At 45.9% G+C, this 24,698-nt stretch overlaps 1 protein-coding gene across 1 annotated transcript in view; it reads left to right on the forward strand.

Annotated features, from left to right (window-relative positions):
• LOC146206435 (uncharacterized) overlaps window positions 1-24,698 on the forward strand; it is a 422,112-nt gene that overhangs the window by 254,006 nt on the left and 143,408 nt on the right. Inside the window, exon 15 of the mRNA XM_084591099.1 lies at window positions 7,461-7,523. Coding sequence (XP_084447225.1) covers window positions 7,461-7,523 — 63 coding nt within the window. The remainder of the gene's footprint in view (window positions 1-7,460; window positions 7,524-24,698) is intronic.

The following is a 24,698-nucleotide window of genomic DNA, read 5'->3' on the forward strand; positions in this document are numbered from 1 at the left end:
CGCTACTGCTCCCCGCATGCTTTTGAAGCCCATCGGCGTTTCCGAGCGCACTTCACAACAGCACACTACGCACCCACGGCCACACATAAGCGTTACGCGATCACCAGTTTGCTGTACAGTCTGCAGCTGAGCTCGATAACTCCGCGTAGTTTCTTTCGTGCCCACGCAGCCTAATTTTACCGGACACGCGCACTGCAGCAAGGTGCAGACGCATGCGACGCAGCGGTGACAGTGGAGGGCGCTTGAGACATAGCGAGGCGGCAGAGCCCGCGGCCGCCGCGATCTCTCGGCGTGACAGCAGACTCCATCGCTCACGTGACCGTGACTCCTATGATTAGTCTGACTGCGAAGGCGTCATGTGATGATGTTACCGCAGTTCATTTTTCGCGGACGCTTTGAATTTGGAAGGATTTCGGGCATTCGCCCACGGTTTTCTCAGCAAAAGAGACATATTTCCGCTAAGTAACAACGCTGGCAGTGTTTCGAGAGAAGAAACGACCCACGTTGCTTAGTTCTATACGTCCCTTAAATGTCTATTTAACTTGAATTGACATCGCACAGTACACGGCGGGTACCTCGCTTATCATTTTAGCTGAGAATTTTATTGGCCGCAAAACAACGGTTTCCCAGAAAGAATTAGACATCGAAGTCATCATCATCATCATCAGCCTGATTATACCCACTGCAGGGCGAAGGCCTCTCCCATATTTCTCCACTTAACCCGGTTCTGTGCTAGCTGCATCCACTTGACCCCTGCGAACTTCTTAATCTCATCCGCCCACCTAACTTTCTGCCACCCCCTGCTACGCTTTCCTTCCCTTGGAATCCAGTTTGTTACCCTCAACGACCATCGGTTATCCTCTCTTCGCACTACATGTCCTGCCCATGTCCATTTCTTCTTCTTAATTTCCACTAGAATGTCGGTAACTAGAGTTATTTCTCTGACCCACTCTGCACGCTTTCTATCTCTTAATGTTACCCCTACCATTTTTCGTTCCATAGCCCCTCGAAGTACGTCTACCGATTTTTCTCTGCAATAAACACCGAAAAGCCCACGGGTGACTTACGGTCTAACGCACTGTGTCGAACAACGCACTGTTAAAATCAGGCAACGCTGTGCTACCTTATCGCGGCGTAGACGGCTTGGTCCCGCGGCACGCATAGAGCTGAGGAGCTGCAGGGAAAATTGTCGCACTTTATCTGTGCGTAGGGCATTTTATCATTAAACACAACGTGACCACGCACAGCTGGTAATTCACAAGTGTCATAAGTCCTTCTTTATCCGTGCCTTGTACTTAAACTGAGTCGACAGCCTATCAAATATTAATTCCATATCTCTAATCAATCATCCTTTCGTAAACGCTTATTTCAGTCTGTTTTTCGTTATTCGGTGACTTTAATTACCTTTGCCTTCTTAACTGTGCTCGAATTCATTGATAGGGGCCCTCAACAAACGCTCAGAAAAACTGGCAAAAGAAAGCATGTCTAAAAAAAGTGTGGTAGTGAAATAAGGTAAGCACTTGAAAAAAAGTGAGTTGTCTCAGAAAACTGGGTGACGGTAAGGGTGGAAGATTTATTGCCCTCCTGGATTTTACTTTCAGTACACGTAAAACTGGGTGATGGCGGAAAGGAAAGGTTCGGAATCAATTCTGGCCGCCAAATACGTGCACTCGTCTTTACGACGTGCATTGGCGCTTCGCTTTGCCTTTGAGTCATCTTAAAGCGAGGTCACTTTGGCCAAAAATTACACTTTCGATTGAAAGTTTACGCGGCAGACCTTATCACAATGCGTGGTTAGGTATGGACTGTTCAGTGTGCGTGAGACCAAGTTTCCGCAGCCGTAGTTGTGGTCGATGCTTTCGGAAGAAAAAAAAAAATGTTCCTTTGTACCGAAGTGAAATAGTTAGCTTTATTTTGTTTTCTGTTTTGAAGATGTGCTCAGTTATCTTTATTTTTCTTGCTTGGATAACGTATTCACTATGTCTTCTATCCAAAACACTTTAGTGATTACATTTGTAATTAGCTCATCCGGGCATAGTTGGGGCAGGTTATTTTACTTTCCGCATAACGTAACGTGTATTCCTACGACAACATGCAATGTGAATATAAGATTGAATGCTTTTGTTCTTTGAATTTAATGTATTTTACTGCACTAAAACTTGTGCATGAAGTTTGCGTGAAGACATGATCAGAATTTTTTTTTTTGCAAGATTGCAGGAAATATGTGCCATTCTATTAGAGCACAATTTCTTCTACGAGAAAATTTATGAAGAACAGCTATCTGCCCTTTTCGTAGATCGCAGTCGAAAACGCTGCATAACCATGTCAAAAATACGACTAAATATTCTGTAGCTCTGTCGTAGAAATCAAACATTTTTGCAGTTCTGTAGTACTTGTCTCAAGTACTCCACTTTTTAATGTAGTGCTTTTCTTTGGCCTGTAGTTTTGCAGTACTTTTTGTTGTGCCTAAAAAAATTGTGGTCAACAGAGAAATTTCTGCTGTCATAACATGTTAACTGTCATAAACAGCACATACATTCTGTCGTGGCAATAAAAAAATGTCTGTAGTTTTTGCAGACTGGGATAAGATGTTTTTTGTTCTAAAATGTGTCACTAGCTTCAAGAATGCCTTTTCTCAATGGTCTATAGGCGTTAGCGCTTTGCACGCAAACCTTATGTCTCGATCACTGAGTGTCACCGTTGAGGCTCAGAGTCCGGGAAGCTGTCAATCAGCGTTGCATAGTATGTTTCCCCACTCTGATAACAGCTGGCCGAATTCCATCTCGGCGCTGCTGGCTTCTATGTCCCTCAAAAGACGCGCGAAGCCTGTTCAAAGATGTTTATATGAAAAAAAAAAAAAGAAATTAGGGTGCAGGTAGTCTCCTACGCGTAAAGAATGCGTAAGCGTGGCAAATTGTGGTGGTGGCACCACTGATTTGGCCATATAATCAAATTAGGTTTAACATCAATTTTGGTCAAATTCAGACGAAGTCTAATTTTTGTAGCACGATGGGCCAAATTTTGCGGGTGCATAAACCACATAAATCTGGAAGGCGCCACCATGTTGGTCATGGCCAATTACTAAGCTCTTATTTATATGCCACTTAGTAGTTATCGATTACCTCCTTATTGACCTTATCGGTATGCGGACATCTTTTGCGGACAGGTAATTTTCCGCCCCATGATCCTACGAGCTTTACGCTCGTAATGCTTTACGCATTAGGTATCTCGCCAGAGTTGCTTCTCCACCCTATTATGAGCATCTTTCGTTTCTCCAACCAATTTTCCCACGCGTAGAAGTGTGGTTTGAGTCGTTCTCTTGAAACAAATATCGAAAACTCAGAAGCATGCCCTTTAGAATAATTGACCAACTTTGATCAGCCTGTTTATTTGTTCATGATACCTTGAATTCCATGAAGGAGGCCAAATCCACTATAGCGGAGAACCAACTCCGTGCCATATGAAGTGCGTGCATACGGCAAATCCAACTATTTTCATGTGGCAAAAACTTCAGTTCATGTAGAAAAACCAGGTGATCCTTTTCTTACACTATTCTGAAAGCTCTTTTTTTTTTTTCACAGTCTTTAATGGATCCTGTCGTTTTGCTCAGCACATTGCACATAGTGTCTCACAGTATATGGAGCTACTGTATGGGACATGATACCCGGGCGAAGTTTTTGGAAATCTCGACAACAGGCAGTCAAGAGTTTCTTTCGCCTCGCGTGAAGCTCTCGTGGTTTCTGGACAACTTGGTTGGTCAATCTGGCGTGTCCCGGTGAAGATCAAAATGCCGAGCCTCCTCTGAGTGTGTATCTCTTCATAACGTCCGAAACAGTGGTCTGCGATACCTTGAAACGCATTGAAAGCTGATGGGGCTTCTTCACAGAGGGGTGGCTGCGAATAATTGACATTTGTACAACCTTGATGCCTGAACATTAAAAAGACGAAGATCATGGCGTCTTGCCCTATCAAGTCCTGGAGCATCAATGGACAAGAAGTGGAAGCTGCGACAGATTTTCTGTTCTTGGGCGCCAAGATTACCTCGGAAGGTGACTGCAGCCATGAAATTAGGAGACGCCTGCTTCTGGGAAAGAGAGCAATGGTTAGCCTTGACCGCCTAGTAAAGAGCAGAGACATTAGTCTGGCAACCAAGATCCGTATAACCCGTGCTATGGTCTTTCCAGTTGTGATGTATGGATGCGAGAGTTGGACTGTGAAAAAGGCTGACCGCCGAAGAATTGACGCGTTTGAATTGTGGTGCTGGCGAAGACTCTTAAGAGTTCCTTGGACTGCCAGAAGATCAAATCAGTCGATATTGTCGACCATAAACCCTGACTGCTCATTGGAGGGTAAAATTCTCAAGTTAAAGCTCAGCTACTTTGGTCATCTGATGAGAAGAGAGGAGTCGCTGGAGAAAGATTTGATGTTGGGAAAGGTTGAGGGTCGCCGGAGAAGGGGTAGGCAGCGAACGCGATGGTTAGATGGCATTCTCGAGGCATTGCAGATGAAGCTATGTGATGTTAAGAAGATAGTGAGAGACCGGAAAGCGTGGCGTGACATGGTCCATAGGGTCACGAAGAGTCGGACACGACTGAACGCCTGAACTGTAACTGATGCCGTCACGTCCGCGTTGCACTGAGACCATTTTTTTATATATAAAAAATGTGCAATAGTACGACTTGGTGGGCGCAAATTTTACGAAGACTAAAAAAGAAGAGAAAGGACAGGGGCCATTCTCATAACTGCTTTTTTTTTTTTGTTGTTGTTGTTGTTGTTGTTGTTGTTGTTGTTGTTGTTGTTGTTGTTGTTGTTGTTGTTGTTGTTGTTGTTGTTGTTGTTGTTGTTGTTGTTGTTGTTGTTGTTGTTGTTGTTGTTGTTGTTGTTGTTGTTGTTGTTGTTGGGGGATAAGAAAACGAGCACCTAAATACAAAAGCACAAACAAGACAACAACAACAAAAATACAGTTATGGAACACGTTAAAAAACGCAATCGCGCTTTCCAAAAATAGCTTTCTTGCACAACGTCTTCACAATGTTGTCAAGAACAGCATCCAGTTTGCCTGCTTTCTATTTTATTCTAATATTTGTGACCAGAGGATTTGTCACTAGAAGGTGACAGCAGAGTAATAATAACTTGTTACAGACAGAAAATGCACACAGTGGAAAGCGACCACGAACAGACAAAAATGACAAACGAACTGAAGCCAAGAAGCTACACTCACGATGACTCCTGGCTTAAGTATAACATATTATTGTTCGATCAAAAACTACTCAGCAAATGCACATACGTTGTTTGTTTTTTTTTAATTCTCGGGATGTTTGTAATGTATACAAAAAATGTACTCGCCTTTATTCTATAACCACATAGTTTTGTACCTTTCCTTCCTTTTAACCTTCTGTGCATCCTTCTGATGCTGCCTTTCTCAAACCGCCTTGCCAACACATCAGAGCATATTGGCTGTTTTTACACGCAACCTAAGATCGGTTCCTTTTTTTTTATTATTATTTTTTTTTAGATTTTATGTCTTTCGTAGTTTTGTATTTTGTCAGGACTGTCATGGTACGCAGAAATTCCCTCATGCTGGCGAAAATTTTTGTCTAACTTAAGTTCACGCTTTCACATTTGCGCAATAGTTTAATGCAGTCATACTTGCCCATAAAAAAAAAATGATGTCATGCCAACTGTGACTCTTGAGCCAGTGATAATGTTCCATTGTTCCATGCGTTGAGCTTTCAGGGAATTTAACATCGGTACACACTGAACGAGTATTCCCGCTAATTAAACGAGAAGTAGTCTGTACACAGGGGAAGGCCTATAGCCACAGCCATACTATAGGTACCGTGTCCTCTTTGAGTGCTTCTCGCGCCGCAGGCGGATATCCTATCTTTGGAAACGCTTGCAGAAAGCGCCACAACAATGCCAGACGCGCTGGCGTCTGCGGTCAAGGACTGACGTATAAACTGCTTGCGTGGAACCCGGGTATGACACTCCGCCGAGAGGTCAGAGTTCCTATTGACGGCGCCAGAAGCGTCTCAGAGTCGCACAAGTGTTTTCCATTAGGCACGGTCTGCTGGAGCGTGGAGCGCCCTGCGACACATCAGTCTCGACGAACTGCGCGGAACCATCATTGAAGTTAGTTCTGCTTCCTGAGAAATTCTTTTCCTGCCGATATTTGCGCACAGACTGCATCTCACCCTAGCTGGCAGAGTAACACTGGTCTCGCAAAGTATACGTCATTATAACTGAATACAAGCTCAACTCACAGGCTTGCAGCCTGTCGGTGCTCATTCGAAGCCCGTCAAAGCTGAGGAGGCAGAAATCTACTCTGGGCAAATGTTCAAATTTAGCTGAAATACGAATACAGCCAATACCAGTGTTCATTCGTGTTTCACAAAGCCACGTTCTAAGCCCTACTCCATATACGCAAAAGCGTGGTTCAAATTCCTGTCCAAATTTCGAGCTTCACGATCTTTTATTTTGTCATAATTATTGCTATAATATAGACCCAATGACAGTTCATTGTTTTTGATGATTTGTCGCTTACAAAATAACAATGCTAAAACGATAGTGTTGCTGCAGTGACGATAGTGCCCCTGCTGTAATGCCACGAAGGCGATGCAGCTATTCTATAAATAAAATAAAAATAAATATTTCATACGCAACAAATAATTCAATGAGGATACGTACATTGAGAGGTGGTGGGTTGGTGGCTTTGGCGTTTGGCTTCCCATCCCAAGATTTCGAATTCGATCCCGGCAGCGAAGGCCGTATTTTGATGGAGGCAAAATACACACTAAAAAGAGCCGCTGGTGATCTAAGTCAATCCGCAGCCACTCGGGCGTCGCTCATGATCCGTGTGTCACTTCGTGATCCCAGTCTATGATATGTGACCCGCAGCGGCGTAATTCCGATCTCTCAAATGTAGGGTCCCGGAACTTCTTCTTTCTCACTGGTTGCATGTTGGTGAGTTAAATGGCACGTGATTCTGGCGCATACGTGTCTATGAACGCAACCACAAAGATAACATATATGAGCGCAACCCAAAGATGCCATACACTTTTTGAATTGCGGGAAATAGTTGCCGAAGTAATTACGGAATTAAACAATTTGAGCATTAATTGTCATATCACAGCATTTGATGCTGCCTCCCGGCTCGTGTACGGCTGGTTTTACAGCTACTCATAATCAAAAACATCACATAATCGCTTTGGGACGTTAAGCACCACAAACCAAACCAAACCAATATATCCAATGTACAATTTGCTTCATATTTTAATAAAATTTCCGGAAATAGGACATAGCTTTTTGGCAATTTCATAGCAAAAGAAAATTCCTTTAGTGGGGAACTAATGCTCGCATAAGGTGTGCGTAAAGAGTAAATATTTAAGCTCGAAAGCTGTGTCGAAGCCGTAGGCGGAGAATGAGAACTCACTCAGTGTCGTTTGCATTCCTCCATCCAGGAGCTGGAAAAGGACGACGTCAAGCCTGACGATCTAGAAGCTATCCACGATGAGTACAGCAAGGTAAGTTTCGATCCACTTCGTTCACCTGATCGCCACGCTGTCGTCGGGTACTTCTCTTTGCTTGCTGTTTTCGCGACGGTTCCACGGGAAATATTATTTTTTTTATATTTAGTACGGCTCTTTTATATGTCATAGCCTGTACAAGACAGACGCAACAAGCGCGCGATTTTGTACAAGCGCATTACGAAGTTGTCCTTATGAATCAACAACTATTTTACCCCGCCGGAGTAGCGCAGTGGTTACGGCGCTCAACTACTGTTCCCAAGGACGCCGGATCGGATCCCGGCCTCGGTGGTCGCTTGTCGATGGAGGCGAAAAGCAAGGCGCCCGTGTGCTGAGCGATGTCAGTGCACGTTCAAGAACCACAGGTGGTCGAAATTTCCGGAGTCCTCCACTACGGCGTCTCTCATAGCCTGAGTTGCTTTGGGACGTTAAACTCCACAAACCAAACCAATCAACAACTATTTTATCTCAATTTGAGATGGTATCAGCCATTCCTACCAGTACGGGCATATATTACCTCCCAATTTCTTTTAGCACATCGTAAATAGAATCAGACAGCTGTAGCGTTTTACTCTTAATTCTGTCCACACCTCTACATGGAAACTCAAAACTAACATCCATGTGGCTGTTTTGCGTCGGTCAGTCTTCACACAACATCGAAAAGAATGGTCGCGCGACGCGACATATGTGTGATCGAGCGCTGAAGGGCGGGCAGCACAGTGCAGCTAGAAATTTTGTTGGCTGGCTTGCCGCATGTCTTAGTGCTTCCGTGAGCTTCACGTATTGTGCATGTCACTTCCGGCTAGGTGCGTCATTCAACGCATTTCACCCATTACAAACAACTGCATTTCTAAGGTGACTCATGTGAGCCACTGAAACAGAGAGGGATTCCGAGCGCGTTGCCAAGCTCGCTGATTGCGGCGGGACCTCAAGCCGCGAAATCAGGCTGGGAAGCCATTCGCCCTGCCCATGACGGAGGATAGAAACGGGCCAATGCGGCTGCCCATCCTGCTGCCAAAGGGCCTTCGCCATATAATCATATATTTCTTTTTCTTCTTAGCCGCCGTTCCACGTTGTGCCTTACTTATACTCGCACTCAACAGCAACGCTGACGCCACCTCGCGGTCCTTTCCCGATGCAGCACACTGGTGATACGAGCCGCCGGCGCACTGACCGCGATAGAGGGAGATACAGACTCCACGATGGCAAAAAGCGGGAATGAATGATCACATCGACCGATAACGGAGAGAGTAAGTGTCCTTGTGTTGCCTTAAGACAAAAACGACAAAAAGTGTCGACTTTCAAGCTACGTGTTCACAAATAATGTGCTGTTCGGGAGGAGCCATCGTTTCATGTTGGAGGGCTTATTTTGCAACCAAATAGTTATATGTCGACTAATTTAGTCCTGTTCTATTACATTTTCTTATGCTATATTTGGGAAATCATCCGCCTCGTCGAAGAATACACAAGCGCGCACAAGCCTGAAACAGCACCGAAACCAAGTAGGAGGACTACGGTTCCACTATAAGTGCAACATATCTCGTGTTTCTTTTTTCGACGGAACACTATACTCCTGTCATAATCACTGTTGCCTAGTAGTGCAGCGGACCGCAGCCATATATATATCCAAAAATCCAATTATAACATTTATTCTGCGTCTAAACATGGCTACATATAAATCATGATCACGTTCAAAGATCGTGCGGATCGTCCGTGTGTCGCCGTTCCACCAAACACTACATAACAGTGATGCACAAGTATCTTATAATTTTTTTGAACGAAGGAATAAAATATTCCTATCAACCAGATAGACAAAAAGTTTGAAATTGAGCAAGAAGATTCGAATGGCAACATGACTAGTCCTCGGCCCGTCTTGCACCAAAACCAGCAATGCACGCCGATAACTCATGTAGCAAACGCAAAATAAGCTAAAAGGAACACAATACACATACTCTGAAACAAATTTATTATGTTAACAAGGAAGAAACGAAATCATATGAACACTTAAACATAAATTGGTAAGAAGACTAATTGTGCAGAGATTAAAGATTAAGAGGAGCCAAAATATCTAAACTGTGTTTAGAAACTTGGTTTGTAACTTTCAATCTAGTATTTACACCAGGAGAACTTGTGAGTGAATATTTTTAGAAACCTCGAGGTGGAGGTCTCAATTATTTTCTTCTCTTCCATCCAACAGTCTGAAATAGTAGCTACATTTAGTTTGTTTCAATGTTCGTTCAGCTGGTTTCCGCATTTTTTGCGAGCACTATAAGAGCTTAAGAGCTATAAGAGCGGTTAGAAACTGGAGTGTTACAGTCTGAATGAGTTTACCTCAGCTACAGCGCTGTGTCGTCCTTTCTTTCATTGTCCAGGTCTTAAGAGTGGGTTTTTTTTTTTTTTTTCTGCTATTTGCCAACGAAGCAAGGCCGCACATTGTGCAATTCGTTAGGGTAACTCCCTGTCGAGGGTTTTTTTTTTTTTTTTTTTTTTTCTAAAGCACCAATGTGAAATAGCACCAACTCACCTGTTATTACACGGGGCCACTGATTCTTCATATTTCGACACTGACTAGGAGCGACAGGATGACTTCGGCAGCAGAGTCTGAAGGAAGACTAAAGCTTGATGTGTGTCACTGTGTTGATGCCGCAACGCACGACGCGGTGCGGCAAGCATTCGATGCCACCTACACTTAAACAGAAGTCTGCGTTTTTTTTTTTTTTTAGCGAGAGCAGAAAGGGGTGTTCTGGGGGAAATTACAGAGGCTTGGGACACCTCACCCTTCAGGACGCGCATTTTTTTTTTTTCCCCAACACCACTGCGTCCTCCATGTTGAACTGCAGCCACGCTATCTATGTGAACTGTTAAGAGCGAATGCAAGTGGGACTTGGGCAGGTCAGGTAAATGAATTATGAGAAAGGCAAATCGATACGCGTGTATCGTCATATGTGGATTTCGGGCGCTGGGATCATCCGTGAGATGGCACAGGATACTCGGGCGAGGCAAGTGCCCACAAAGAAAACATGCTTATCTGCAATGACTGTCAACTCCAGTGCCCTGTATACCTACAGTGTATCTGATTTACGCGATACTGTATTCGGCTCGTTCAGGCGAAAAGCCGTCGCCGTACCCCAGACTCCAGAGACGTCCCAGAAGCGTGACGGAAAAAAAAATACGCATTTCAATACAATACATTTGTCGCTATTCGGGTACGAACCCAGAACCTCTGTCTGGCAGGCGGGCACGCAACGTATAGGCCACTAAGGGTCGGTGGTACTAATCGTGTTAGAGGGGCACCTGCAGTGAATTCGTTGTGGTGCGTATGACTTAGCAACGTGTTGTTTGGGATGTGCAGTAAAGATGCAGTAATAACACTCCTTAAAATTTTGAACAATTTAAACAATAAAAGTTTATTAAAACCCGGAACGAAAAGATGATATTAAAGGCACTCACGTCTAGTCTTAAGGCGAAGTAAGCTTCCACCTGATTTTTGCGAAACAGCTTAAGTATTATGAATACCTTCTTCCGAAAACGAAAGTATCCGAAGAGAACATGAAAGAGACCAAACGGTGAGACTAAGAATAAGGTATTTTATATTGATGGCTGGCAGAGTGAATTAAGCATATGGAGATGCTCGACAGGATGAGGTGTAGTCACCACAGATGGTGAGGTCTGGAATTAGCCTAGATTTGATTAAGTAACGGAGGAAACTCAAGCGCATAAACGATTTTCCGTTTAGAATAAATGTAGATCAATTTAGAACCTAGCTGAATAAAAGATCCGCTTTAACTGAATGCACCGAAAGTTATGATCGGGAGATTAATAACAACCTCACAAATGTCTACGACTGCACAATAAAAGTGCAGGGTAAGGTAGCTTGACAGAAAATGGAAAAATTCTCTCTCTCTCTCTCTCTCTCTCTCTCTCTCTCTCTCTCTCTCTCTCTCTCTCTCTCTCTCTCTCAGAAGACGAAAACCTTGATTAAGAAAGGCCAAAGTATGAAAACATCTAATCCGATCGATAGAATTGAACTGGCAGAACTGTCGAAGCTGATCAGTATAGGCAAGGTAAGCACATAAGGAAATATAATATGAAGAGGATATTGCAGGCTGTAAAGAAAGAATGTACCCTAAAGCGGCCAAGAGGAAACCGTTTATTGGCGGAAATGAATTGTACGTTCCAAGAGACAAGGCGCACAATGTAATTATCCATATGGACAAGGTACAGTTATAGAAGCCGAATAATTCTGCACTTGTCTCCACGGCTGCCGAGTCAAACAAGATGGTAATGATGAAGCCACTGGTGTACAAAAATTGGACATCCTACAGATGATGGTATAGGAAGTAAATAATTTTTCCAAGGCGATGCATATGGAAATAGCGTCATATTATGTTCACATACGTGTAACTACAGATCTGTTGAAATAATATGGGGACCTTATCTTACAAACACTTGTCACCCACTAATACTGCCTTGAGGGTACCGGAATCTTGGGAGAAAGCTACGTCATCTTAAGCCATTTGGAAGTGTACATCCAGGACTTTTGTAAAACATTACAGACCGGTCTGCTTACTGTCGTTTACAAGAAATCTAGAATATAGAACCGGCAGTTTAAATACCTTAACCGCTGACTTCATTAAAAAAAAAAAAGGACCAGACTCTTCGGGAAAAAAAAATTAGAGCACTGCAGAATCTACATTGGAGTAATGCGAAAGCACGGATGCTGCTGTTGGTTGCTTCTAGTAGCTTAATTCACTTCTTGTTTGCCCATTTAAATGGGCCTTATACGCCTTATACGCATCATCCGACATACCGAAGGTGGCTGTGGCTCGGCCCCGACTAGTGCGAGGAGCCGAGCCACAGCCCCATTTATCCTCCTAGCGTGACGTCACAAACAGCGAGCGCCCTCTCTCCGCTGCGACACAGCGCCGTGTATGGACTCGCCGCCACCATCCGATGGCGCAAGCTGGGGCCCCGTCTCTCGGTCTGGCGTGACGTCACACGGTCACGTGAAAGGTCATGTATGTAGGCGCCTCGACACGACACGCCAAAGGCTCGAAGTGCTAGCAGTATTGCTTTCGCAATAAAAGACACTCAAAAATAGACCAGATTTGCACTATCATTCAGTTGATAGAGGCGTAGATTTTAATGAACACTTGTATAATATATATTAGCAGTCATGCAGGCATTGCAGAGCCAAGGTGTAGAAGAATCGCATGTAGAAATACTGGAAGGAATCTACCGGGTGACTTTTTTACGGTTTGCGAACTAATATTTTGAAAGCTACAAGATATCCGTCTGTGCAGGCTGTATAGGTGGGTTTTACAGCAAGGCGGACATCGTGTACGTGTTATGGCGTCATGACTGGGCGATTATTTAACTCAAATTAACTAAACAACCTTATATTCTTTATTTTAAAAGGCAATATTATATTAAAAAACTGAAGGCCGTCAACATTAACGGTCGACCCCGTTTTTAAATTTTCTTCACCGCAGTGTGGTTCAAAACATCGCATGTCAAAAATACCCATTTAAAATCTCGTTCAGTTGGCTTTCCCGCATTGCATAATTATATTATGGCGTCGTTTTGTGTGGTAATATTACCAAGATCAAGTTAACTTCTTCACTGTTAGGTAATAAGCAAACGGCGTCTGTGTTTGGTGCGTTGGATATGCAATAGACGCCATTTTAGAAATATGCAATGCCGAAAACCAACTAAGGGATCTTTGAAGCGCGTTTTTGTATGTTCAATATTTGCAATCACACTGCTGATTAAGAAAATTGAAAAATGCAACGCACCTGTACAGTTGACGGCCTTCAATTTCGCAATATAATATTGCCTCTTAAAATAAAACAAAAATGTAAAGGTTCGTTAGCTAATTTTAGTTTATTATTCTTGTAATCATTAAGCTCTATCGTAGCTTTTAAAATAAAAGTCTACAAAATGTTTAAAAAATCACCCCTTATAGCGGCTGTACAGTCACCGCAGTATTCCATAAAAAATTCCTCGATAAAGATGGCGTCAGGCTGCGAAACATCATCTCTTCAGTGCTAATCACCGCTGGTTTGTATGAGGTATTAGAGACCTGGATGGAGAACAGTAGTAAATAAATGTTAATGCAGAAAATATTTGGTAATCTCCAGTTCGCAATTTTCATGCTAAATAATTCAGGGGACGAACTGCAACGCGTCATTGAAGACCTAGGCAGGCAAAACACAACTGTCGGCCTAAAATAATTTCCAGCAGTCTCAGAAGCGATAAGAAGTTTACGATATGCACCGAAGGATTGCAAGTTTTAACGTAATACATCTACTGAGGGCAAATGGGGATTGCTAATCCCGGCAAGGAGAGAAAAATGACTACGAAATTAGGAATTGAGCTGGCACGTTGGAAGTTGTTCTGGGATAATCAACGGCAGTTTGCCAGTATTCCTCAAGAGGAAAGTATATAAAGCTGCGTCTTGCCGCTACTCACCTTGTATGAGGCAGGCAGAAACGTGGAAGCTAACAAAAAGAGTTCAACTTAAATTGAGCAATCGAAAGGAAAATGAATGGAACTGTAACCTTGAGAGACAAAAGGTGCGCAGAATAGGTCAGAGAGCAAACTAAGTTATCATCGTGTAATCAGCCTTACAACGTCGACTTCGAGACAAATAACTCTCCCATATTTTTCTAATTAACCCTGTGCTGTTCCAGACGTGGCCACGTCGCCGCCGCAAATCCCTAACCTCATCCGCTCTACTAAATTTTTGCCACCCGAAAGCAAGGATGCTTTCTCTTGGAGTCTAGTCTGTTATCCTCAGCGATGTTCAGTTATCATCCCTTCGTATTGTGTGCACTGGCCATGCCCATTTCTTGAATTTACTAGAATATAATTAGCTTACGTATCTTCCCTAGCCCATTCTGCCATCTTTCAATTAATGCCCACACTTATTGCTTCTCTTTCCATACCTCGATACGCTGTCCTCAATTTAAGCTCAACCTTTTTCATTATTCGCCACTTTTTGCCCATATGTTCATACCTGTAAGGTAGAGCTGTCGTTTAGTATCCTTTTGAGGGATATAGTTAGCGATATACTAATGAAATCAACCAGAAATGGGCAGGGGTGGAGCATTACGCAGCCAAGATATGCGGTGATCCCTGAAGGCAAAAGAGTGGATTCCAAGCGAGGGTGGATACCCAAGAGAGTCAGGCGGGGATAAATTGGCCTCTTCTGGCACAAGAGCAATTTAATTGAAGAAACATTGGAGAGGCCTTTGCCTTGAAGTTGGTGTAGTTGAACTGGTAATGAAGGTAAGTGAGGATGACAGGCGGACTTGGAAGCAGCAAAATGCGCCGTATCTGTGCCTAAGTCGATCATTGCTGTCAGTTGAGTGCAACATATGTTTGGGAGATCCGAGAGATTTGGGTGCATAAAGTTAGAGTGGAGTATATTACGGTAGAATAAGGGTGATTTACAGTGGTTTAGTGGGTGGATGAAAATAGTTAATTGATTCGCCTTCACGGCACGTACGAAGCCTTAGTGCCCTCTACAGTCTTTGCCCGCCTCACTATCTCCGTCCTAGCTTTGCCTCTCAATCTCTTCATCCTCTGGGCGAAAGGCTGCAGCTCAGAAGCAGCAGCTATCTTGCTTTCGGCAGGCCATCAAGACGTTTGACGGGGCTGACCCATTCGACGGCCTTGTGCTTAATGCCCGGGTCATTGCTGGACCGGACCTTACTCGAAACTTCTTTAGATGGATCATGCAAGCATTCTAGGGAGGCTTATGGACTTTGTACACCCAGATCAGTTATCAATCTCGCCACCAAAGCGGCGGTGTTCCTGTTCTTATTTATGAATTCTGATATGTAGTTTTAGTTGGGGAGGGCCCCAGTTTATGGATATCTCCACATGACCTGCTGTTGTTGGGTGAGTGTTTTGAGGGGTGGTGTAAATGTTCTTATTGATTTGTAATGTGCAGTGAATTCGTAGAAAGATATGAGCGGCTCACCTGAGGGTTTCGGTTCCTGGCTTTGCGCCACCAATCGGCCGGCTAATTCTCTAGCGTGTTTGCGGGAGGCCTCATTTCGAGGCTTGCCCGTATTACCTGAAGTCCATGTGAGCTCGATATCTCTCATTAGACAAGGATATCTTATATCTATGAGAATTTGTGCAGCGGGAGCGGAGCCCCTACCTCTAGCGAAGTTGCCGAGACCATTTCGAGTCAGCTCCCTCTCGGGATAATTATAAGAAGCTTCAAGGTACACACAATTTAGAAATTCATACCTGTTTAAAGTAGTAGACGGTAAAGAATTTAGTGACCACAAAAAAAAATAATAACGCAGCGGTTTAGCTTTGCTAAGGAAGGATATACATGGACAAACATTACTTAGCACTTATTTGGCTTAGCTTTTATTCGTTTAACTTCTCTTTAGGTTCTTATTAAAATGAAGGAGGCCTAATTAATTAAGTCGCTAATGCAGCTTTGTCAGGGGAGGTGAAGAGGACGTCATCCGAAGTGCAGCGTGAAAGACTGGCAGCTTAGAACGTGAAGAAACCGGCCACAGAGATGCTGAATGGATGGGCGCGAAAAACAAAAGCAAATTGCTAGTAACAGGAGCTGTTGGCGGGCTAGTTGGTGAATGTCTACTGTAGTCATGGTGAAAAGCGCAACAAACACGACACAAAAGTAAGAGGAACACGTATCACGGGACGAGTTGGTAGTTTGCGCTCGTCCCGTGATACGTGTTCCTCTTACTTTTGTGTCGTGTTTGTTGCGCATTTCACCATGACTACAGTAGACAAATTGCTAGTGCTGCGCACTTTCGTATTGACCGTGAAACTGTGGGATGCTTGACGTCATTTCCTGCGCACCGCCACGTAGGCAATGCGTGCCAGCTGTGGGTGCCATTAGTTCGCTGGTATAGAGCGCATACTCCCTTGCCTCTCTTGGGAAGCCCTTTCGTTCGCCTTCGAGCGTGGTTTAGTGGTAGCATCTAAGTGGCCGCTGCGCTTTCATTTGTAGCTGAAGAAACTTTGTTTGGCTGGGGTGCCGCTCAGCACGAACTCGAATTTAAAACAGAAGACATCTCGTTGCAACGCTCCGGCACCTCAGCATCATTCCAGACGACGCAGGCTCTCCTGCAAGGCTCACAACACACGAGAGTTTTAGGCCGCGCGCACTTTCGCCCACCGAACTAGAGCCTCTTGCAACCTTGCGAAAAGCGATCCATCTCTTTCCAACTCACTCTCAACTGCGGTCCAGTGTGTAATACGCGCCCCCAAGGCCGCCGGCGGTGGGTAATTTGCAAGTCCCCATCCGAGAGCCCCCTTGCTTATTCTCTTTGGCGAGTCTCAAACCGCGAACATGGCCCGGCAGGTAATGAATCTCGCCCGCTGCTTCGCCGGACTCCCTTCCCCGAGAAGGTCGCCGCGGTGCGTTGAAGGCTCCGGGTCTCACGTGGAGATGCACGCCATGTTGCTATACATAAGTCGGCCGGGCCTCGCGCGGGCTCCGAGATCGGATGAGCCTCACGACGCGCTTGGCTGGCTCTTCGCGCTTGACGCTGCACGTGGAGCGAATCATATCCTTCCGGTCTACGGCGCGAAATGAGAGTCGGACACGTGCTGTTCGTTTGTTTGTAACCTCACGCGTATGTGTCAGTCTCCCTCAGGCACCGTGGTACAACCGGTGTTGGATTACTTTCGAGGCATTCGTGGCAGTGTTGCAGTAACTGTCCGCCGTGAACTCTGCGAGTCGTTTATGCAAGCGCTGCCCTGTATCGGCCTACGAGTGTCATTGAGTTGAAGTCTTACGCCGTGAGTGTCATACATATCTCCGTAGTGGTACAGATGGTCGACTTTGATAAGGATGATAAGCGCGGATAAGTGGTTTCCAGTGTTATAGCTGTGCTAAAATGCTTCGCTTCTACGTTCGTGATGCTTTTGGAAGAAATGCGGAAAATGTCATGGCGCACCTAGGACAATGCATGTGTGCAAGGTATTTGGTAACACATGGGCAGGTATGGCCTATTAAAAACTCTGAATTATCGGCGCCAGTAGGCAAGAAATCTGGTCTATATTATCTCATGTTTTCAGGCTGGCACCTGAAAATATGCACCTACATTTTTCTAATGTCTAGTAGTGAATCAGTTTTAAGCAATAGCTTGATTAGTCAAGTAAAAATATGTTAATATATATTGTAGCTGAATGAATATACTTTAATAAGAAAGATTGGCCTTCTTGACAGGGAATATGTGTGTCGGATGGTCGTTTGAACATCACATGGATCAGTTCGGTACATAGTACAGGTAGCGGGTCAAGGTTTTAAAATAACTAGCCGAGCTAAGCTAGCCTAGTGCGTGAATAAGCGGCATTAGCGGCCGAGAGTCCTGGAATGGCATGCTTCTGTTGGTGTCTCGCCGGTTCGTTTCGGCTCCTCTGTGCTAAACGTACGTACTCAGTTTTGTTCTGCTTGCAGCCTTCTGTTCTATCGCGTTCCCAGCAGGTAAGGTCAGCGGATGTACGGAAAGAGGACGGTAGCGCTGAGAAAAGCATATTACGCGATATCGCATAGGGCGTGTTTTCTAATATAAAAGGAGTCGCCGTCAACGTAACCCAGAATTGAGAAAATCGTGTCGGTAAAAATACACACGTGATTTCGGATCAAAATTACGATGTAACCGTTCTGTGTGCAGAGTTTTGCTTTTCATTTAGCATCCCCTGCTAGTAAAGTTGGACACTACTTTGCGATGTAAATTCGAACAGACGACATCAGCCCTTCCAACGGTATGCTGTTCATTGTAAGTGTCCACCAAAAAGTGAGACTGACTCTGCGCCATTCTTACGACGAAAAACTAACCCAACAAAAGATGCTTCGCTAAACTCTGCGCCAGTCTCTCAATGCCAAAAGTTCGCGGAATGAAAGGGCGCTATCGCGTCTACTTTCCAGGCGAAGATTAGGCGTCCTACTAATTTTCAAGCGTGTCTTTACTGCTCGTTGTCGGCGCTCCGCCGGGATGAAGAGGGCGCGGAACTCGGAGATAAACCGAAGGCGAACTTAAATGCTAAACGAGTCTTCATGGATCGAACCCTGGTGCATACACACGTCGCTGCCTAAAATAGAGCAGTGCACGTGTCAAGCGTCCTCCTTGGTTCCACACGGCTTCATGGCGCAAATCTGAAAAAGCGCACAACAATCTCACTTCTCTGTGTACACCTCAAACGCCCTTGTGCTTGCGTGCTCAAGTGCCGCTGCAGCAGCACATTCGTAAACAACAGCCTTCATTTCAAGCCGGTTTGCTGGCACATGACGGAAAAGCCACAGTTGTATCGCAGCTCCCGGTGGGCGCCTTCAAACGACGCGATCTTCAACTAAAGCAATAAAACTTTCGCTCTAAGATGTCAGCACTAGTAAGTAGTAAGTGGCTTTATTATTATTATAGAATAAAATAAAATAATAAAAGAAGGGAAAGATTTTTGCCTGCTCCGGTATCTGCTATCGAAATGAACTGAAGCACCTGAACTGGGGCGGCGGAAATAAAGGGATAGCAGGGAGACAGGTAGCAGAAATCAAAGAGGTGAGCGCCAAAGAGAAAGGACAGTTTAGGTTAAAAGGTAAAGGAGTATATTACAATATTGTACATTCCACACAGTATGAGTTTGTTTGAGACCCGCCCGCGATTGACTTAGCACGCTGGAGCACTCGGCACTGCGGGCGAGCCTCCTCAATGTGCATTAGGTAAATAAAATAAAAATAAACACACCAGCCTCGCGCGTGCTGTGTCTCTGCTGAAACACACGCGCACGGCACATTGCATAAGATGTCAGCACGCGTTTGTATTTGTGGGTCTGCTGCTGCTGCTGCTTGAGTTCACTTCTCGCGGCACTTGCCATGAAAGCGATCACTGTGCAAGTGCTGCCAGTATTTTACTGTTCATGACGCTGCAAATCGATTGGCGGCATGATCAAGAAAGAGATTAGTAGCTGAGCTGCATGACGCAAGGTTATCTATGGTCTAAATATCTAATATATCGGAGAAGCTACGCGGTGCACCGGCAGTAATGGTCGTACTGCATGTTTCACCTGCTTTTTTTTTATTTGCCTGTTTGTTTGTTTGTTTGTTTGTTTGTCTGTTTGTTTGTTTGTTTGTTTGTTTGTTTGTTTGTTTGTTTGTTTGTTTGTTTGTTTGTTTGTTTGTTTGTTTGTTTGTTTGTTTGTTTGTTTGTTTGTTTGTTTCCAATGGTGCTTACGATAGTCCTGTCTAGTTTTTATTCATCAAGTTTCTTCCGCTTTCAACATTAGTCCGAGGGAACTGCTCCCGTTTTCTTTCTAATATTTTATGGGGGCGTACATATATGTAACTCTAAACCATCAGCTGAATGCACACATTCCTCGGGCTCAGGAGATAGGCACTAGCACTGTAGCGCGGAGGCCGCGGTTGGGTCGCACGTTGTTTATCGTGAGCTGTCGGTCACCTAACACGTGCATCATACTTGCATCGGTGCTGTATGGCAAGAACCGTGGCGTGCGGAAATGTCAAGCGCATTTCTCCGAGCCAGATGAAAATGATAATAATAATGATAACCAAAGGAAAGACCAGCTCGGGTCGATGATTGGCACGGGATCGCCAGAGCGGCTATTTCGACCTCACTGCACCTCCAGCGCACAGGAAGCATTTCGTATACAGAGGTCGCGCATCGACACCGTTAGCACAGCGCGCGCTGCTGTCGCAACACCGATGGGCGAGGCGCTGTACTCCATAACTTGCGAGGCAGCTATGCCGCGATCGCGCGATGGGAAGGACGGCGGATCCCCGCGGAGTTTCCCTGATTACGGCGGGACACGCCAAGGTTCGTTCAGGTCTCGCCCTGCGCAAAAGCTCGAGTTTCCGCTCCTCGTCTCTCGCGCCAGGCAGCGGGCCCCGGATGGCCGCGCTTCACCCTCGCTAGGTCAAATACAAAAACAGCGGTCGCAGTACGCGGTTTCCTCTGCCCAGACGTCCGATTTTGTGGACCCCGTACGTCTTTCCTTCCCCGGTAAACTTAGCGTTGACAGAAAGTGAAGATCGCGCATCGCTTTGATCTTTCAGTAAAAGAAAGAGAAAACGAATGGAGAAAGACAACAGCAGCGGCTGTTCTGACGCCGGCTCCCACTGATCTTGACCGTACGGCAGCACTCGGACAACTGCGGCGTGACGCTCCACTGGGATATGGCCTTTCGCCTAGCGCGTTTTCTAATGCTGGCGGACGCAATCGGCACATGCTGACGCCCACGCCGTGATGACAAGGCCTCGTGGCAGCGCGGAAAATGAGCAGAGCCGGACAAAAGCGCAAAGAGAAAAGAAGGGAGGGGAGAAGCGGCCGGACCCTCATCGGAAGAGGCGGGAAACCGGCTGCCGCGACCCTGACTTTCGGCATCTTCGCAGATCGAGTTGCCTTTTTTGGCGGTGCGTAAACAACGCCCCGGCGGCGTAAGGGCGGGAAGCGTCGCGCCGCTGCCGCCGTGATGTTGACACATCCGCACCGTGTGTGAATCTCGCGGAGATCGGGTTTGCCGGCCACTCGTCAGGAGAAAGGCAACCCCGCATTAGTTGACATCGCACACGTTCCGCGAATGTCCGCTTGTTTTCTAAGTGACTATCAAGAGGTGCTGAATTGCAACGTGATTACGTCTGTTTATCCCCCTGGTTTGTTTTCTACAAGGGATACATTGCAGGGATACGTTAATTAGCTTCCACAGCGAGCTACAGAAAAGTAACGTAGATGGACTGGGTGAACCGGTTATATATAGCTGCCGCGCGAAAAAAATCCAAACCTATTAATACAGCTTCCTTTTCTCTTCATTTCCGCGGAGAGTCGCTTCGCGCGCTACGGATTATTTTTACAGGCACCACGCCCCTAGGTATGTCCATAACTGCGCAGAATATATACGCGAAAAGAAGGCAGCAGACATCCCCGCATGGTATGACGCTGTGAGCTTTACGGGGCGCGTCCACCTATACGTCACCCTGGTGTAAGGGTCACTGCGGAGCATCACGTGGCACATGGTGTTAGTGCCGCTTTTGCAGAGTTAGACCGGGTGTTCAGTCCAGGTGCGAAGGCCAGAGTCATTTACGTGGGTCACTCATCAAACGCCCCTTCGCTATGCCAGCGGCATTCCATTAGGTACTGCACCGGGCGCACCCCAGGGCCCGGGCTCCGCGCGCAGAACATCCCACCTTGCCGTCAAATAATCCCGCACGCTCGCTGCGCGAGAGCGGCGCGCCACCCTCCAGCCACCGGGAATCTGCGCCGTGTGGAAATTGAAAAACCGGCGGCGCGTGCCGAGCAATTAACGTCACAGGGCGGCGTGGAGCACCGTGAAGAAGTCAGACTTTCGCTGTTTCCAGCGCTTTCACTCAGGCCTACTTAAGACGAGGGGAGGGGGGGGGGGGGTACGAGAAGAGGATAGGGGAATAAAATGGCAGCGGCTAAGGTGGCTTGAGCAAACAGTGCTTTTTTTGTTAAAGGGCACTAAAAATTGACCTCATTCCAATATTGTCCGTGACATTGCTCATGGCTGTGGGATTGCAATAGAGCCACATTATTTCTTACCACTCGCTTCTTAATGCGTAGTGAACGTAGGCTCTCACAGTACCCTTCCTGTCGCTCTTAGACCCTTTTCTCGCTGCGCCCCAGCCAGCACTGAAGCGAAATATCCCCTGCCCTTGAAGAGGGTAATGCAGCAATAGTTAGATTATTTGCAAGGAGATGCAGATTGTTTTAGTGTGGACAGTATTGCATGCGCAGCATTACGAAGAACACTATTCCAAACGCGTGCGTGCGTGCGTGCGTGCGTGCGTGCGTGTGTGTGTGTGTGTGTGTGTGTGTGTGTGTGTGTGTGTGTGTGTGTGTGTGTGTGTGTGTGTGTGTGTGTGTGTGTGTGTGTGTGTGTGTGTGTGCGTGCGTGCGTGCGTGCGTGCGTGCGTGCGTGCGTGCGTGCGTGTGTGTGTGTGTGTGTGTGTGTGTGTGTGTGTGTGTGTGTGTGTGTGTGTGTGTGTGTGTGTGTGTGTGTGTGTGTGTGTGTGTGTGTGTGTGTGTGTGTGTGTGTGTGTGTGTGTGTGTGTGTGTGTGTGTGTGTGTGTGTGTGTGTGTGTGTGCGTGCGTGCGTGCGTGCGTGCGTGCGTGCGTATACGCGCGCGTGAGAGAGAGAATATTATGTCCTACGAATGAATTGCTGACTTTTATGGGTGATTAATGTGGCTGTTCTGTGCGGTAAAAAGCCACTTTGAGTATAAATCGGCGTTTTTCTCAACATAAACAGTTTATTTGCCAGTAATATTGGAATGGTAGTACTTATAGCCGTGCCTGTCGAAGGCACTGCCATCGCATAATTGCAAAAGTAAAGGAATGAGGCAGCCGGCTAACAAAGCCCAAGTGGACGTTCATGCTTCCAAGAGCTAAGCTGACATGTTACCGCCACATTGTCTACTTGCTGATAGCAGCGATATATCTGCCGGTCTGTCGTCTCCGAAGCCAGAATATAATACTTTTCTCATGGCTTCGTGTCACATTCCTACACGCAGTTGACAAACATACTTAGCTGATTAACTGCTCTAAGCGGGTAATCATAGTCGCTTAGCTTGCAGGCAGTGAGGAGGTGGTACTTTTAGGTATTCAAAGGCGTATTAGATAGCAGAACGATATACTTCGAATCGCACAATTACTTTGATTATACACACTGTCTCATCTCGGCCCTGGCTTTCCTACTCAGTTTATTTTGAACTTTGAGTGTAACGTGTACTCGACAGCTAGATATTGTTATCTTGCATGCCAAGAATACTTATCGTTTTCGGTTAAACGAAATTTTCAAGCAGGATCACTGTATAGCCAACCTGTAGGGTGGTGGGACCGTTTTCGTTCTGTGTCTACAGCTTTTGTCCCCTCTACTTTCTTACAAGGGAAATAAACTTGACGTGAATTGGTGAGGACTCTGTGGCGTCATAGTCAGCGTTCTAAAATCGCAGCCGCTCCAGCAAGGTCGGCTGTCGTCGTGTGGTCTGTTCTCGGGGGTTAGCACATGGTGGCGCCGCCCGTGAGCTGTGCGTAGCGAGCTTACTGTTCAGTATTTTCAATGTCACAGTGTTGCCACGATTAAGTGACCTCCGAGTCTTTAAACAACCACGGTGCTGGATGTTAATACAGGGGTGCAATGTGGAGTTCAGTGGTCGATACGATGAAAGAGCCCTCCCTGGTTTAGTTTGGTTTACGGGTTTTAACGTCCCAAAGCGACTTAAGCTATGAGAGACGCCGTAGTGGAGGGCTCCGCAAATTTAGGCCACCTGGGGTTCTCTAACGTGCACTGACGTCGCACAGCCCACGGGCGCCTTGCTTCTTGCCTACATCGAAAAACGGCCGCCGCGACCTGGATTCGATCCCGCATCCTTGGGCGCAGCAGTCGAGCACCATAACCGCTGAGCCACCAGAGCGCGGCCTAAAGAGCTGTGGCTACATGAAGTAGATGGGGGGTTACGTCGTGCAACATGCTTGTTATTAGTGGTCTGGACTGCATCGCATCATTTTGTTGAGTCACGGATATGTGACATAATTCTATATCACTTTATACAGCCGCACGAATGCTGCAAATACAAGCTGCGTTATACAACCGTCCCGTGTAAATGGGCATAAGTAAACCGTTATTTTATTTACAACGCAACCGATTTGGACGGGGAACATAAACAAGGATACATCTGGCTAAGTGTAGCAAGGCGAATGTCATGAGCTTAATGTATACGATAACACGTTAAGCAGAAGCTCTCTTTTCATCGTTCAAGTGCGTCCTGCGGCATAAATTTAAAGAGAAGATACGGTCTGATTACATGAGTAGATGCTCGCAGAGCTCGATGGTAACGGCAGTGTGTCCACAATCGTGTGTCTGGCGGCTAGATTGTGTGGTAGGCCTGAATACGTAGCTGTTGGTTGTTAGCTGCCCGACTTCCAGAGCAACCTCCCAAAATATAGCCCAGCGTTTAATCTGGGGTGAGAGCGGGGTAGAAGAGACCTGTAACTGATGGAAGGGCCTGAGACCCGATTTTCCAAGACGCCCTAACTGCAGGCACTAGCACGGTGAACACTCAAATTCTCCGCAGAGCACGACCTTCTCGTGACGAGTTAGGGTGCCGGGTAACTCTTTCAAACACTCGCGAGTCACGTGTGT

This window comes from Amblyomma maculatum, chromosome 1 (genome assembly GCF_055883805.1).
Source record: "Amblyomma maculatum isolate TAMU_Amacu chromosome 1, ASM5588380v1, whole genome shotgun sequence".
Lineage (NCBI taxonomy): Eukaryota > Metazoa > Arthropoda > Arachnida > Ixodida > Ixodidae > Amblyomma > Amblyomma maculatum.